At 40.9% G+C, this 15860-nt stretch overlaps 1 protein-coding gene across 11 annotated transcripts in view; it reads right to left on the bottom strand.

The window, feature by feature from the left end:
* Window positions 1-6333: 6333 nt before the first annotated feature.
* LOC101740085 (max-binding protein MNT) overlaps window positions 6334-15860 on the bottom strand; it is a 56311-nt gene continuing 46784 nt past the window's right edge. For all 11 annotated transcript variants that reach the window (XM_038016501.1, XM_062673133.1, XM_012696836.4 and 8 more), the window contains 4 exons: window positions 13515-13614; window positions 12883-12951; window positions 10738-10832; window positions 6334-9388 (listed from right to left, as the gene is read on the bottom strand). In XM_038016501.1, the coding sequence (XP_037872429.1) occupies window positions 9263-9388; window positions 10738-10832; window positions 12883-12951; window positions 13515-13614 (390 nt within the window). In that variant the 3' untranslated portion in view covers window positions 6334-9262. The remainder of the gene's footprint in view (window positions 9389-10737; window positions 10833-12882; window positions 12952-13514; window positions 13615-15860) is intronic.

Raw genomic sequence — 15860 nt, 5'->3', positions numbered from 1 at the left:
GGCAGAAATAGGCAGGGTGGTACCTACCCGTGCGGACTCACAAGGGGTCCTACCACCAGTGAAATAGGCAGGGTAAAAATACGAAGTTCGGAACATTTTTTGGTTAGTAGTAATATTTAATTTTTTTTCTACTGTTGTCGACAACCAGATCGGATCTACCATCAAAGATGTCGGAAGTGGAGGAAGAGATGTCAAACTTCTACGCAGCAAAGAGTGGTCACGCCGAACTAGATTGGGTGGTATAGCTCCTCCACTGTCAAATTTCAAGCTGGAAGGGAAGAGACTAGTCTCTTTTTACTGGTGGTAGGACGTCTTTAGTGACGGTAGGACGTCTTGTAAGTCCGCACGAGTAGGTATCAACACCCTGCCTAATTCTGCCGTAAAGCAGTTTCGGTTTGAAGGATGGATCAGTCTTAGAACTCATATCTCAAGGTGGCTAGCGACATTTACGTTGTAAATGTCTACGGGCTCTAGTAACCATCTAACACCAGATTGGCCGTGAGCTCGTTCTACCTATCTAAGAAATAAATAAATAAAAACATTTTCGTTATACCTACCCGATGTTGGAAGACTGGACTTTCAATTATCGCTCTCGGCAGCCTTCAGTATCGATCAGAAAACCCGACTCTTAAAGTTACAGCCGCTCGTCAATTCTGACAATGTGTTCCTATTTCGTGCTGGCGAATACTCTCTTATAAGACCTGGAAGCGGCGTTAGACTTCCACTCCTCGTGAGCTAGGGCTGTCCTCCGCGTTCACAATACACGACCAACACTGATATGCGTTAAATTTTTAACACGTTCTTATTAGCTCTTCTTGTTATTAGCTTTTGACAATAGTCACGCCATCGCTTGCTTCCAAAGATAAAAAACCTTCCACCACTACTACGATGCTTTTAAAAAAAATTATGAATGAGAAATTACTGATGACCCAGGGGCCTCTAGTTTCACCAGGACAGGTGGGTGAGCAAAGGCTTAGCCAGGAGGGGTGGGATTTGCTAACAACTACCCGAGCGCCTCCGAAAAAGACCTAACAACTCCCGGGCAGCTACTTCGCGAATGAATGTATTTGGCGGGTTGAAATCGCGCCCCGCTGAAAAGATCCGGCGAGAAACTCAGCGGGTTGATCTTTAGGTTAGGTTGCACGACGAACTCTTTGCCGGGTTCGAAGAGTACGGTTACCGGAATCCCTATGCCTGCTCCCTAGTGTTGGAGCTGAAGGCGTTTAATGCAAGGGTTATTGGAACCGATGGATCCGTAAGGGCGGGATGCACGAAATCATCGTGTAATAAAAATGATACCTGCAAATGTATAAAATTGCTTCATCCATGGTGGTGGGAAGTCTTATGAGCCCGCGTGAGAAGGTACTACTATCCACCACGTAGGAGTTATTCGCTTACAATAAAATCAAAACAGTCTTAAGTCTAATGTGGTTGGCGACATTCCAGTTGTCTATGGCATGCGATAGGCACTTAACATCAGATAGGCTGCCTATTAACCCTTTGATTTCTGTTACTAAAGCGCCCGCATATCTAGTAGACTCTGTGAAAAACGAATCCGAAGATGCTGAGAATGAATATGTTTGTAAGAAACCTAAAAGACTAAAGCATGCATTAAAAACAAAAGAAGACAACGTTAGGGAATCTAGACGCTTAGTAACTGAAATTGACATAATTAATTCTGTGCGCCGCGTAGGACACCGGTGACCTACACGGCAGTCAAAGGATTAAGAGCTACAATACCATCATCTCGTTATTACTATCGCACCGCCCGCCACCGGAGCAGAGTTCGTCCATACTACCTGGAGCCACTGCGGTCATCCACAGTGCGCTTCCAGAGATCTTTTTTACCACGTACCATCCGGCTTTGGAATGAACTTCCCTCCACGGTGTTTCCCGAGCGCTATGACATGTCCTTCTTCAAACGAGGCTTGTGGAGAGTATTAAGCGGTAGGCAGCGGCTTGGCTGTGCCCCTGACATTGCTGAAGTCCATGGACGACGGTAACCACTTACCATCATGTGGGTCGTATGGTCATCTGTCTACACGGGCAATAAAAAATATATAGACAAACGATATCGAAAATAATGTCGTCTTGTTAAAACGTAAATATATTTATTCAAAATAAATATAAAAGAGGTAGATATGTCTTTCTGTAAGAATCCTTGAAGTTATAAGTGTAAGAACTGAAAATGCGCTTAAAAATACGGGCCCCGCATTCTTTGTAATCGCATAAGTTTTATTATATGTCGAATTATGTTAACGTCTTTACGGATAAAGTTATTTGACCCGCCACCATGCCTCAGACTTAGATTAGCGGCGAGCTATCTAGAATTATTAGGTTATAAATTTGAAACTCGCAACATAAATGTTACCTAAGGTGTTTTTGAATAAATTTCAAATTGTTTTAATGGTAACGATCTTACTATTATTTATAACCCTAATAAAATATATATTTTTGCGTATTTCATTTACAATTCTGTTACCCGCTTGCAGAGCTAGAATTGAATAACTGTTGGAACGAACGAAAAATGGTAGGCGAAAACTGCTTTTTTTTCGAAAAGATATTGTTCAGTAGTATTTTAGGAGGCAGATTTATAAGAACAGAGGATTTTTTTAAGAAAATCGCGTGAACAGACTCTCTCATGTCCGGTTTTTGTTCTGACAAACTACTCTCTAGTAATTGCAGTAAAAATAATAAGCTCTCGCACCGCAAAAGTAGCATTTTTAGATGACAAGAGCATATATATTTTTTCTAACTTTTACAGAAATATATTAGCAGAAAATGAAGCAAAAGTGTGCTTTATTAGCTTAAATACCTTTTTTTTCGGGTCGGGGGCCAAACCTCCTACGCGCCTAGGGTGCGCGCAGAGTATGTGGACGATCTGCAGGTGTTGGGAGCAGACCGCGGGCCCAAGGGCGTTTTAGGGCCAAACCGCACTAAACGAGTCCCCTGCACTCTTACACCCGACGTCCGATATCCGCCCGGAGTCAGAACGCGGTCAGAGTATGTGGGTTCCAGCGGTCAACGCTACAACCAGACTGGCGGCGACACCCCGAGGATGCTCGACCGACGGTTCGTCCAGGCAATAGTCGACGACTAAAACGACGGTCCCCGGACGATGCCGGTGTTCCGGGATACCCCGCTGGGTTAGAAGCAGTATGTCGGGTCGAAACGCGGTACACCGCTGACCGGGTTGCTCTTCCACAGTATGTTCGGCGACGACAGCGACGACCACGACGTGCACCGCATCACAGACCGCAGCCGCCGCCGCGTAGTCCCGTCCTCCTGGTGCCAGCGCGCTAGCGTGCGGCGCAGCCTTAACCCCCTCAGGTCGCCCCGTGACCATCACCGGGAGATTAGCCTATATACCTAGTCTATATTGTGTTAGTTACTACGTAAGCAGCATAAGACAGCGTCACAACACTTCTTCAACACGGCACAACGCGATAGCAATCTGTGGCCGTTGCAAGTATATACTCGACCCTGACGACGGGCCAACAAACAGTCGTCACCGTCATGCTAAACATGTTATTTCGCATCATCCCGATCCTTTCTCTGTGCTTTTAGGCATTCCAAGCACCGGTCACCGTTAATAAACCTACCACAGTAATAAACATTTTGGCGGCGCCGTAAAATATGTTACCAGCTTAAAAATACAAATACAAACCTGTAAGTTTGTGTTCTCCAAATCCTCCTATTCCAAAAAAAGTATATATTCGCACGGTTTACGGGAAAATACTTTTGTCTCACTTCACTATCCTACATTTTTAAGGCGTAGTAGCATCGGCGTTACATAATAATAATAAATAATAAAATAAAATAAAAAGCCTTTTATTTCTTGCATTTTAAAAAAAGTGTGACATTACGAAAATTATAAAAAATTGTTGATAATACATTAATAATAATAGATACTAATTATGATAGAATTCTTAATAAATTGTGTATAATATTAGTCGGATCAACATAAAATATATAAAAAGGTTATATTAATTTAGCATGCAGGCATGCAAGAACCCCTCTTATGTGAGGGTGAAGGCCTCCTCCAGACTTTTCCATTTGTCTTTATTTTTGGCAATTGTCTTCCAGTCTTTACCAGCGATTTTTATTATATCGTTGTCCCAACGCGTTACCGGTCTTCCTTTCCTTCTAATACCTGCAGGCCCCCGCCATAGCGTGAGTCTACAGGTCCAGCGGTCATCGCTCATCCTGGCTACATGGCCTGCCCAGCGCCACTTTAACTTTTGTGAGAAATCTAGTGCATCTATAACTTTAGTCTTTTCCCGTATGACATTATATGGGATTTTTTGTTTACATGTTTTTGATTACATAATAATACTAATTTATATTTGTGTTTTGTTTTAATAGGTCCCGCGGAGGAACTTTTTCAGGGTGGAAGAACCGCGACTATTTCAAGGACTCGGCCAAAAGGTTTGTTAAGCATCATCCAAGCGCCGCCAGAAGAGACCTAACAGCTCAATCACAATTTTTTACAAATTACAATTACATTGTATATTTGTATGTATATTTATGAATACTAGAGGTGCCGCAGTAGTCGAAATTCGACTATAATTAATTGGAATTGTAAGTTTGTACACTATTATGATTGTATTTTATACTTCTATAGTCACAAATTTCACCAAGACTACACTATGAAAAATATTAACAAAGACAAACAATATTTAATCTATTCAATTTGACAACAGACGTCAAGAACAAAAGTTTGACAATAATAGTATGCATGCGTGTGTGCGTCAAATACATGGTATGTAGTGTGTGTAATGTTTTCTTTATTGATTTATGCATTATTTAAAAAAAATATTAGCATTGTGCACTTCTTCTCTATATTCTCTATTAGTGTGGAAAATTTCATACTCCTCCGTCCGCGCAATTTTCGTAAAAAGGGATACAAAGTTTTTGCTTCACGTATTAATATATATAGGTAGATACGTATGTATATGTATGTGAATATATGTATGTTTGTATGTAGATGTAATGTCTTAAAATATTAAAATCGAAACTGAAAAATTACAATTCTTCAGTTACATTATTGGTGTTTACCAAAAATCGGTTGTCTGTGAAGTCGGTTTACTGACGATAGTTGAACGTGACAACGTCATAAGAAAATACTGATGGAATGGTTTCATTTTTCAAAAGAACATTTTAATTTTATTTGTTTGATAGATATTTTGTATCGATATAGAGAAGGAGGTAAATGGAAATCACTATTGAATTGATCAAGTTACATTTAATTGTACGCATAAATACAATAACGTCAATATTTTTTTTTACAATGTACATAGTTTTTTTACAAGTATGAATGTGCTTTGAATTGTATTATTGTATAGCAGCTGTCCACGCGGATGCATCGCCTCAGGGCGAGGTAACGCCGCATGGTAACGCTCATGGTTTTCGTGCGTGCAGCCGGCTCAATCGAATTATAAGACGTTGTCACGTCAAAAACAAGAATATTGTATTAAGCCACTTCAATACTAAAGGTGACATGTGTATCTCTCTATCATAGATTATCTGTAACTCGATGCCACAATATTTGCCTCTTCTGACCGCATTAGAAGCGTTAATTTAATTTTGAAATTTTAATTTAGTTAATTTAATTAACCTTAAACTTGTATGCAAATTCGTCTAAGAAATATCGTAGGCGCGTTATAAGTTTAAGACACATTTCTCCCACTCTCTGATGGTTACCGACACAGTCTAAAAACATACCCGATCCTGTGGGCCGAATGGTGAACACTAGACTTCGCCCAAAGCACGTCATTACGAATCCACCCGATTCATTAACGGTGCTTTTAGGTGCCACAAGCATCGGTCACCGTCCCCGTACACCCGTCGCTTGCGACGAAGGGCTCGACGAGCGAATTAACCCATAGACACAGCCCACTGAGTTTCTCGCCGGATCTTCTCAGTCGGTCGCGTTTCCGATGCGGTGGTAGATTCTGCGAAGAATTGCTCTTGCTAGGGCCAGTGTTAGCAACACTCCCAGTTTGAGCCCCGAGAGCTCACTTACACGCTAGGTGGTGGTAGGACCTCTTGTGAGTCCGCGCGGGTAGATACCACTAGCCTGCCTATTTATACCGTGAAGCAGTAACGTGTTTCGGTTTGAAGAGCGGGGCAGCCGTTGTAACTATGCTTGAGTCTTTAGAACTTATGTCTCAAGGTGGGTGCCGCATTTACATTGTAGATGTCTATGGGCTCCAGTAACCACTTAACTCCAGGTGGGCTGTGAGCTCGTCTACCCATCTAAGCAATAAAAAAGGGTAACGCTGATATAACCTAAGCATAAGTAGGAAAAAAAATGTAAAAACAAACACAAAATTGATGTAATACCTTGTATATTTCTAACATATTCAGAGCTTTATACACTATTTCCTTTTCTTTTTTTTCTTCTTTTATTTACATGAGCATCCACTTGCTTCACAATATTATTACAATTAAAAATAAATTTCTCTCTTTATCATTATATTATTTTTACATATATATTCTTTTATTATTTTTATCTTCTATTTTAGGCAAAGTGACGTCAGACTCTCGACTTACAGACAATCGTATTAAAATACTGTATTTTCTTATGTATTTTAGGAGCGGGCCTTAGGATATAATAACTACACAAAAATGGTCGAAATGAAAATGGGAAAATGCATTAATTTAAACAAAAAGATACACAGTCACAGCCAATAAAAAAAAAATAGATTCACAACTATAAGTATAATAATCTTGATAATAATAAATTAGAATAATTAATTTGGCTACCAATAATAATTCAATTAATTACATACATAATATGGTATACAATTTTTTAACATGGGAGTAAACTGCATTTGTAATCAAAATGTCATGTTGTATAAAAATAAAGCCCGGCATTCACCGCCGAGCATAATGGACGGCGCGCTCAGTACTACTTTCGAGCGCTTTCGTAAAGAAATTGTCTATGTAACGATCTCCACGGAAATCAATGATATTTTGTCGCCATTTTATACTTATATTTACATACAACCTCAGATATTTTTTAACGTATATTCTAACGACAAACCACCATTTTCCTCCACACTTAACTGTTGGCACTTTCATTTATCTATATTTTACACGAAACCATACCTGTAGTCATTTGTATTTAAAAAAAAAAACAGTTAAACAATGTCAATAACAGCATTATTACACAACTACGCAATTCTACTAATATAACATCAACATCATTACTATTGAACGAGCGAACAGAACTGTATATCTATGGGGTAGCCTTAATCTTGCTTACAAAAATATAATTGTCTTAAAATTTGTTCGTTCTCTTTGTGAAATTGTTTTTTCGTTTCTCAATTAGAACTACATCTGTCAACAAATTCATAAAATCTTGTACAGGTTAGGCACTATGTGTGGACGGCCCTGTGGCCTGTGCCGGCACCCAGAGACCGACGTGTATTAATCAATCTTACTACAATAAAAACCTAACTCTTTTTTATAAAAAAAAAATTGTATTATCTATATTATAGTCTCTTTTTAAACATCTGTTCTATAGTCTGTATAACGATATAATTGACAGCTCTTTTTAAAGGTTGCCAGGTCACAAAATCCCTTTAAAAAAAAGACAGCTCTTTTGATGTATGGTCTCCTGGTGCCTTGATGCCGTTACTATCACATTTCTCTGTCGCATTACCACCGTAATAAGCCACATTTGAACTAAGTCTAAGCATGACCGGCTGATTTCATTTTATAGAACCAATTTTGAGCGATTCCCGCCCAAAATTGGTTCAACAACACGAACCACGCTCCGTCACAACAAATTGACAACACCCAACGGTTATATACAAAATGTCCACCAGTCCCTAACCACGATCACAGATAGAAAAAATATTACTTTATCATGTTTATAGAACAATATATACACTTAACTATTACATAATAAGTCGGATTTTGTACAGACACTTTGTTTGAGTTACAGTTATGAAAAAAATAATATATTCTCATAATAATAATTATGTATAATTTTCTTTTTAATTTCTCTGTCAATAATAATTATTGCACCAGTACAATGATACGCTTTAAATATACCTTACCATATAATTCATTGAAACGATTTGTGAAGCTATAGTTACCGTAGATTGGGGGGAATCGGGACCTTTTCTAAATATAACACAAATTTTCAATGGTTTTTCTTAGGGTAATACCAATAAAATTGAGATTAAAATGGTTCCGAAGGCTTAAAATTTTTTACACGATGCGTTATACACGATACATAGTCCATTGAAAAATATACGCAAAAACTAAAAAAAATGCTTGACCCCATTCACCTTGGCTTTGGGGCTCAAAATACGTATGGGATCAATAGTTTTTTGATAGGGCTGGCACTATTTAGTTGTTATATAGGTACCTAGCTTTAGGTAATTAACTTTTTAATATCTTAAATGAGTTAAATAACTTTGATGACTAAATTAAATTATTTAATATTCTTAAACACTAAATAAAAGTCATTTTCAGTCCAACAAAGTTAAATCTAACAACTCAACAACAGTATTTGTGACATCCCAGATTTGTCCCTATTCCCCCCAATCTACTGTAAGTTTAGTTACTTCAGAACCACTTATTGTTTTCTTTATAAAATAGTATAAGGTCATGTCAACAACGAGCAGCAGATATTTAGAATATTGCCGGGTTATACTATATCTCTGTATCTCGACCATTTTGCGAATAGCCACCACAGGTAGCCGCCCCGAGTACTTCCCTATCAACCTAAATAAATAAACATATAAATAATTTACATTTATTGTAATCAATCACATTGCTGGATATTGTTATAGTAGAAAAATATACACTATTTGGCCGATCCCGTCCATCGTTTTGTCACTTTGCTATCACCGTCCTCATGGTAATTTGTTTATTGTGAAACACGCCCAAAACGAGACGTGCACATTTCAGTCACGCGCGACGCACACTCGTCTCACTCACACACTTCGAAATCGATAACGCACGAGAGGGACGCACGATTTAACTTTATTGCTCGAATACACTTTGGCAGTGATGGTTTTGGGCGTCAATAACGTCCGAATGATATATCAGCGGCGAACGCACAGTCAAAGGTCATATAGACTGATTTACTGGATCTTGTAATTTCTTTCGTATGCCCTTGTCACCTGTTGACTTTCGTGTCTACCTTCTTCTCTTAGTGTTAATGTCATTGACTGTCAACGGTCTAAGGCGGCAAAGTGTCGGCGGTTAGTACCAGGCTGTCAGCGAGCGCGGGAGGCGTGACTCACGTGTGGGGCGCGGAGGGCGCGGTGACCACCACCACGGGCTTCACGATGGTCGTCGCGCTCAGGTACTGCGCGCTCACGGTCAGTGGCGCTACAGAACCTTTCACCATTTGCGTTTCTACCATCTGAAAAATATTTCGAAATGTTAAGTGTATTTTTTTGCGTATATTGGCAATATCCACGGCCGGTCATCAAAGATCATATCATAGACTCACAAGATGGTAATTTGAAACATGAGCCTCTAAAGTATTGAAAGAATGGTAGCAAGCACAATAAAAATTCTATAAAATATCTCGCGTTCAAACATATCGATGAATAAGTCAAAAACTTTATTATTCATAATAACGCTATTTGATTCAAAATTGTTATCGAGGGTTGAAAGGCCATTTAATTTAACTGACATCTTTGCAACTTTACCTATAGAAGAGTCATTTAAAGTATAAAATTTTGGAAAAAAATTCTTCAGCTATTTGAATGGAGCAAACTTAATTGAAGTTTAATTAAAAACATCTAACTGTTGATGCTAATACCAAAGAAAATGCAAATTTAGTTACAAAAATAAATGTCGCTTAAACCAAATAGCCTTTCACTACTCGGTATAATTTTGCTTGTGTAGACCTACACAGCACAGAGAAATAAATCGCTTATGGGTGATTATAACATTATTTTAATCCGTATATTAATACGAGAAGCAAAAACTTTGTACCCCATTTTACGAAAATTGCGCGGACGGACGAGTATAAAATTTCCCATATAGAGAAGGAGTGCAGAAAGCTAATATTTTTAATACTATGCAATAAAAATATATACATTAAATCAAATAAAACAAAACATATCACACACTACCAGGTATTTGACAAACACGCATACAATATACTCTTTTCTTTATTGTTAAAGTCTGTGGTCAAATTGAGAATAGTATAGTATTGTTTTCGTTTTATGACAGGGTAACTGAGACCTTTATGACATGTCTTATTTTAATTTATATTATTCATATTTTTATGAAAAATGATATTATGGAGTGAAATGAAATGAAGATGATTAATTTAGGACACTAATCAACTGGGATGAAATTAAATGAAATGAATTGAGATGATATGGGATGAAATAATATAATCTCAGTAAAATGGTGGTCATTTACTAAGATTTTTTCAGTGGACTTTTTGGAGGATCCCGAGAAGTTACGTCCAGCGGCTCTGTTCATTTTCCCACATATGTGCACTTTCACAGATATTAAACAGTTAATAAACCACCATTATTACATATTTAAACCTGAAGAAACACTAAATAGACAAAATAAAACAAATCACACAACTTCACGCCTCGCGTTCCCCCCAAAAAGTCAATTATTATAATGATTACATACATATATTATTATATACATTATTTTGATTGAAAAAAACCGTACATGAAGAAAACATATTAAAAATGTTCATAATTAGTACTAGGCTATCATAAAGAGTAGGAGGCGTACCTTATGCGTGAGCGTGTGCGTTTGCAAAAGATGCGTAGTGGGCTGCGACACTACAAGCGGGGCTAGCCCGCTGACCACCACGCTTCCTGTTGTTTCTGAAAATACAATTTCTGTATGAAATTATTATTATTTAATAACCTATTATTACTATTATTTTTACAACAATTAAAATCCGTACATGAAGTTGAATACAAAGACTGCCCTCTCGTATAACATCAATCAGTCCTAAATCAGACGTAATAAATTTTGTTACAACAGAGTCCAAACAGACGATTTGCGGTACTTTTATAACATTTTGACAGATTCTTAAATAAGTTCGGGGTTGATTTTGTGGACTCTAAGACTTTAGCCATAGCACACAGAGTTAAATGTTCTGATCGCAGGATAAGTAAAAGAGAATAAAAATAAAAATAAACTTTTTTTTTTACCTATTTATATATTTAACCTCGAGGGGTTATTCTAGAATCGCCGAATTAGCTCACGGAGCTCAAACCTGACGTTGTTGCTAACACGAACCCTGGCAACAGCCGTGCTTTGCAGAATCTACCACGGGTCGGAAACGCGACCCACTGAGATTTTTTTATTTTTTTTATTGCTTAGATGGGTGGACGAGCTCACAGCCCACCTGGTGTTAAGTGGTTACTGGAGCCCATAGACATCTACGACGTAAATGCGCCACCCACCTTGAGATATAAGTTCTAAGGTCTCAAGTATAGTTACAAAGGCTTTTTTTTCCGGGCCAGGGGCCGAACCTCCAACGAGGTCCCCGCGCATAAGGGGCGCGCGGGGTATGTGAGACTCAACGATCTGCAGGTGTTGAGAGCAAATCGCGGGCCCAAGGATTTTAGGGCCCACCCACTAAACGACTCCCCTGCACTCTCACACCCGACGTCCGATCTCCGTCCGGGGTCAGAAACCCGGTCAGAGTAGGGGGGTTCCCGCGGTCAACACTACAACCAGACACGCGGCGCCACCCCGAGAACGCCCGTCCGACGGGTCGTCGAGGCGATAGTCGACGACCAACGACGTCGGTCTCCGCGGTACGGCGGCCCTACCAGGCCGCCCAGGCAATGCCGCTGGTGTTCCGGGATACCCCGCTGGGCCAGAACCAGCCTGCCGGGTCGGAACGCGATACACCACCGACCGGGTTGCTCTTCCACAGTATGTTCGGCGACGACAGCGACGACGAAAATGCGGACCGCATCGCAGTCCGCAGCCGCCGACGCGCCGTCCCGTCCTCCTGGTGCCAGCGCGCTAGAGTAACAGTAGCGTGCGGCGCAGCCTCAACCCCCTTAGGTCGCCCCTTGACCATCACCGGGAGGAGACTGCCTCCTCATAGGGGCCGGAGCTGGACAAACGCCCTCCTCCGGCCCCCGGCTCGGCGGCGGTGGCACGGCGCCGAGAGGGAAGTAGAGCTCTCCCTCTTCTGTTCCGCCGCCTTCTTCTGCGAGATGGTGGACTCGCAGAAGTCGAGCATCGCCTGCCAGGACTCGTCGCTACCGAGCATCGTAGCCACGACGGTCGGAAGCGACAAGTCCGGTCCTATTTTTGCAACGAGGACACGCCGCTGCAGTACGCGAGTGGTGCTCCGCTGTGTCCTCGTTGCAGCCACTGCAGTGGTGGCACTTCGGTAGTTACAACAGCTGCTCCAACCTTCAAACCGAAACGCGTTACTGCTTCACCGCAGAAATAGGCACGGTGGTGGTACCTGCCCGCGCGGACTCATAAGAGATCCTACCACCAATAATTACGCAAATTATAATGTTGCGAGTTTGATTTTTATTACACATGTTATTCCTTCACCATGGAAGTCAATCGTGAACATTTAATGAGTACGTATTTCATTTAAAAAATTGGTACCCGCCTGGTATTCGAACACCGGTGTATCGTTCACACGATTGCAGCGGACGTCTTATCCTTTAGGCCACGACGACTTTAGCTTGCTAGGATTAGTGTTAGCAGATTCTTTCGGATTTCGAACACACTCGTCTGCGCGAAGCAGGAACCCTTAGGCTACCAACGAATAGGTAGAATCCTGTCTAATTACCCGTAGCCTCGAGGAGTTATCGTGCTATCGTATCGAGGAGGAAATCATGACATTAGCATACGTACGAACCAAATTTCCTTGGAGATTTATTTACTGACCTGTAGCCACGGGCGTCGGCGACACCACCCCGTTTTCTTTAGGAACCCTGTTGTTTTCAGCCGTCACACCTGCGGTACGAATTTAACGATTAGCTAACGAATACTGTAAACTATTTAAAGCGTAGAATTGTTGTAATTAAAATAATAAAAGTTCTTTAAAGTAAATTTAATTATGTCCACGAGTCGCGTGAATAAAAAAAAAACTATATCTTGTAAACCAATTTACGGGTCACGAAATTTTACAATATACTGCTGAGCAATCTCCCAGGCTGAGCCCCATGAGCTCGCTTACACGTTCAGTGACCCTGGTATAACCTCTGAAGGTTACCAGCAGCAGGAAAAAATATGTCTTCTAGGGACGATAAAGCTCTTTTTTATTGCTTAGATGAGTGAACGAGCTCACAGCCCACCTGGTGTTGAGTGGTTAATGGAGCCCATAGGCATCTACAACGGCTGCAGAAAACCAAAACGCATTGCTACTTCACAGCAGAAATAGGCAGGGTGGTTGTACCTATCCGTGCGGATTTAGAAGATGTCCTTACCACCAGTCAGACCACCAGCCGTGCTTATTAAAATGAACAGTGTCAGATAAATACTACCAGGATAACATGAATTTTAAAGAGGTAACGTACCGTTGTGATGCAGGGAGGGCGCGTGCAGCACGCGGAGCCCTGCGCTCGACAGCAGCTGCAGCGCCGCGCCGCCCACCACTAGCCCGCCGCTGCCCACCACCTGCGCGACCACCACTACGTTACTATCGTGACATACCACCAGCCCACAACATGTATAGATGTAAGTTTGATTTCACTTACAGTGTACTGACTGTCTGTATGGCTATGGATGTAAAAATGGGAATCTGAAGTAGGGGAACTAAGTAGGAAGTAAGTTGAAGGTCTTACTACCAAAGACGAATGATGAGGAAGTAGTTAGCAGCTTGATGTGACCAGGGCAGCAGAGGTAATTACAAGTATTCAACCCCGACTTTCTAGAGCAAACTGAATCACTTATCTATGAATGGAGCGATGGTAATATTCCGAACTCCAAACTCTTTATGTTATATTGAATAGTTACAAGAGTCCATAGATATCACGAAGAGAACACCGCCACCCATCTTGAGAAGTCTTGTCGAATTCTCAATTGTATTGTTCATATAATGACTGTTCCGCCCTTCAGACCGACATGCTCAACTGCTACGCCGCCAAACCAGGTCGGATGGTGGCATCTCCGTGTGCGAGTTTCTACCTATATACTCCATCACCAAATGCCGATGCCGATTGGCAAACGAAAAGGGGGATATAAAGGCTTCGTCAAACAGAACGCGTACTTAGCGCTGCGTTTTAACGTCGCGCTCTTTTCGTGTCACATAAATTAACTAGCCCAGCGCTCCTTGACGCAACGTAACGCCAAATCATAGTGCCTTTCGATAGCAGTGTGATGTCGAGTGATTCAGATGTGGCATTCTTATGGGTATTTTCGAACTTATTCTATCAGTTTTTCGGGCATTATCCAGTATTTTAATACACATTCACTCGGACGCGAAAATAAAATTTATACAAAATTACAACGCCTGACGTCAAAGCGTCCTAACGCCGCGACAGAACGTTGCGTACTTATACCTAGTCAGGTCATAAGTATTGTCACACAGTAAAAACTTTTCTTTTATAATGCTGGCCACAAAAAAAGTTTATTGAATTCGAATTTCGAATTGTTCATGAAAATAAAAATGTATACTTTTAGAACTTTACTCATTTTTAAATATGGAGTGGACGCTTAAAGAAGACCGTGTTGCAGTTACTGCGTTGCATCGTTGCGGTTACGCGCCAACTCAAATTTTTAACATACTGAAAAATTTGAATACAACCAAAAGATTCGTTTATCGTACCATCAAACGATACAATGAAGACTCTAGTGTAGATGACAGGTCAAGAAGTGGTCGCCCTCGATCTGTTAGGACTCCAGCAGTGATAAAAGCTGTGAAGGCGCGAATTCAAAGAAATCCCAAACGTAAGCAGAAACTGTGGGCCCTTCAGATGGGGTTAAGCAGAACCACGGTGAAAAGGGTGTTAAATGAAGAGTTAGGGCTTCGGGCATATCGAAGAAAAACAGGACATCGTTTGAATGCTCGTCTAATGGAGCCTGAAGAGATGCCGCGCTTTGTTGAAGCGGTACGCGGGAAAAATATATCGGGAAATTCTTTTTTCGGATGAAAAAAATTTTACCGTAGAAGAGAGCTACAACAAAAAAAATTATAAGGTGTACGCACACAGTAATGAAGAAGCGAGCAACCGTATTCCGCGTGTCCAACGAGGTCATTTTCCATCCTCGCTCATGGTATGGTTGGAAGTTTCCTATTGGGGCTTAACAGAGGTACATTTTTGTGAGAAAGGTGTAAAAACGAATGCAGTTGTGTATCAAAATACAGTCCTGACGAACCTTGTGGAACCTGTTTCTCATACCATGTTCAATAACAGGCACTGGGTATTCCAACAAGATTCGGCGCCAGCTCATAGAGCGAAGAGCACACAAAACTGGCTGGCGGCGCGTGAAATCGACTTCATCCGGCACGAAGACTGGCCCTCCTCCAGTCCAGATTTGAATCCGTTAGATTACAAGATATGGCAACACTTGGAGGAAAAGGCGTGCTCAAAGCCTCATCCCAATTTGGAGTCACTCAAGACATCCTTGATTGAGGCAGCCGCCGATATTGACATGGACCTCGTTCGTGCTGCGATAGACGACTGGCCGCGCAGATTGAAGGCCTGTATTCAAAATCACGGAGGTCATTTTGAATAAACTTTAGTGTCATAAGAATCTATGTTTTGTTAAGTTCATTTTGGTATATGAATGGTTACATAATGAATAAACTTGTTTCAATTATTTTACATTAAACATGTGACAGAATTTATGACCTGACTATGTAGTTCTGGGGCTCTGTTTGACAGTATGTTTACCATAATAGTTCAAAACATCTCGGCGTC

The sequence above is a fragment of the Bombyx mori genome, chromosome 16 (assembly GCF_030269925.1).
Source record: "Bombyx mori chromosome 16, ASM3026992v2".
Taxonomy (NCBI): Eukaryota; Metazoa; Arthropoda; class Insecta; order Lepidoptera; family Bombycidae; genus Bombyx; species Bombyx mori.
This window is presented reverse-complemented; position numbering and strand designations above follow the sequence as displayed.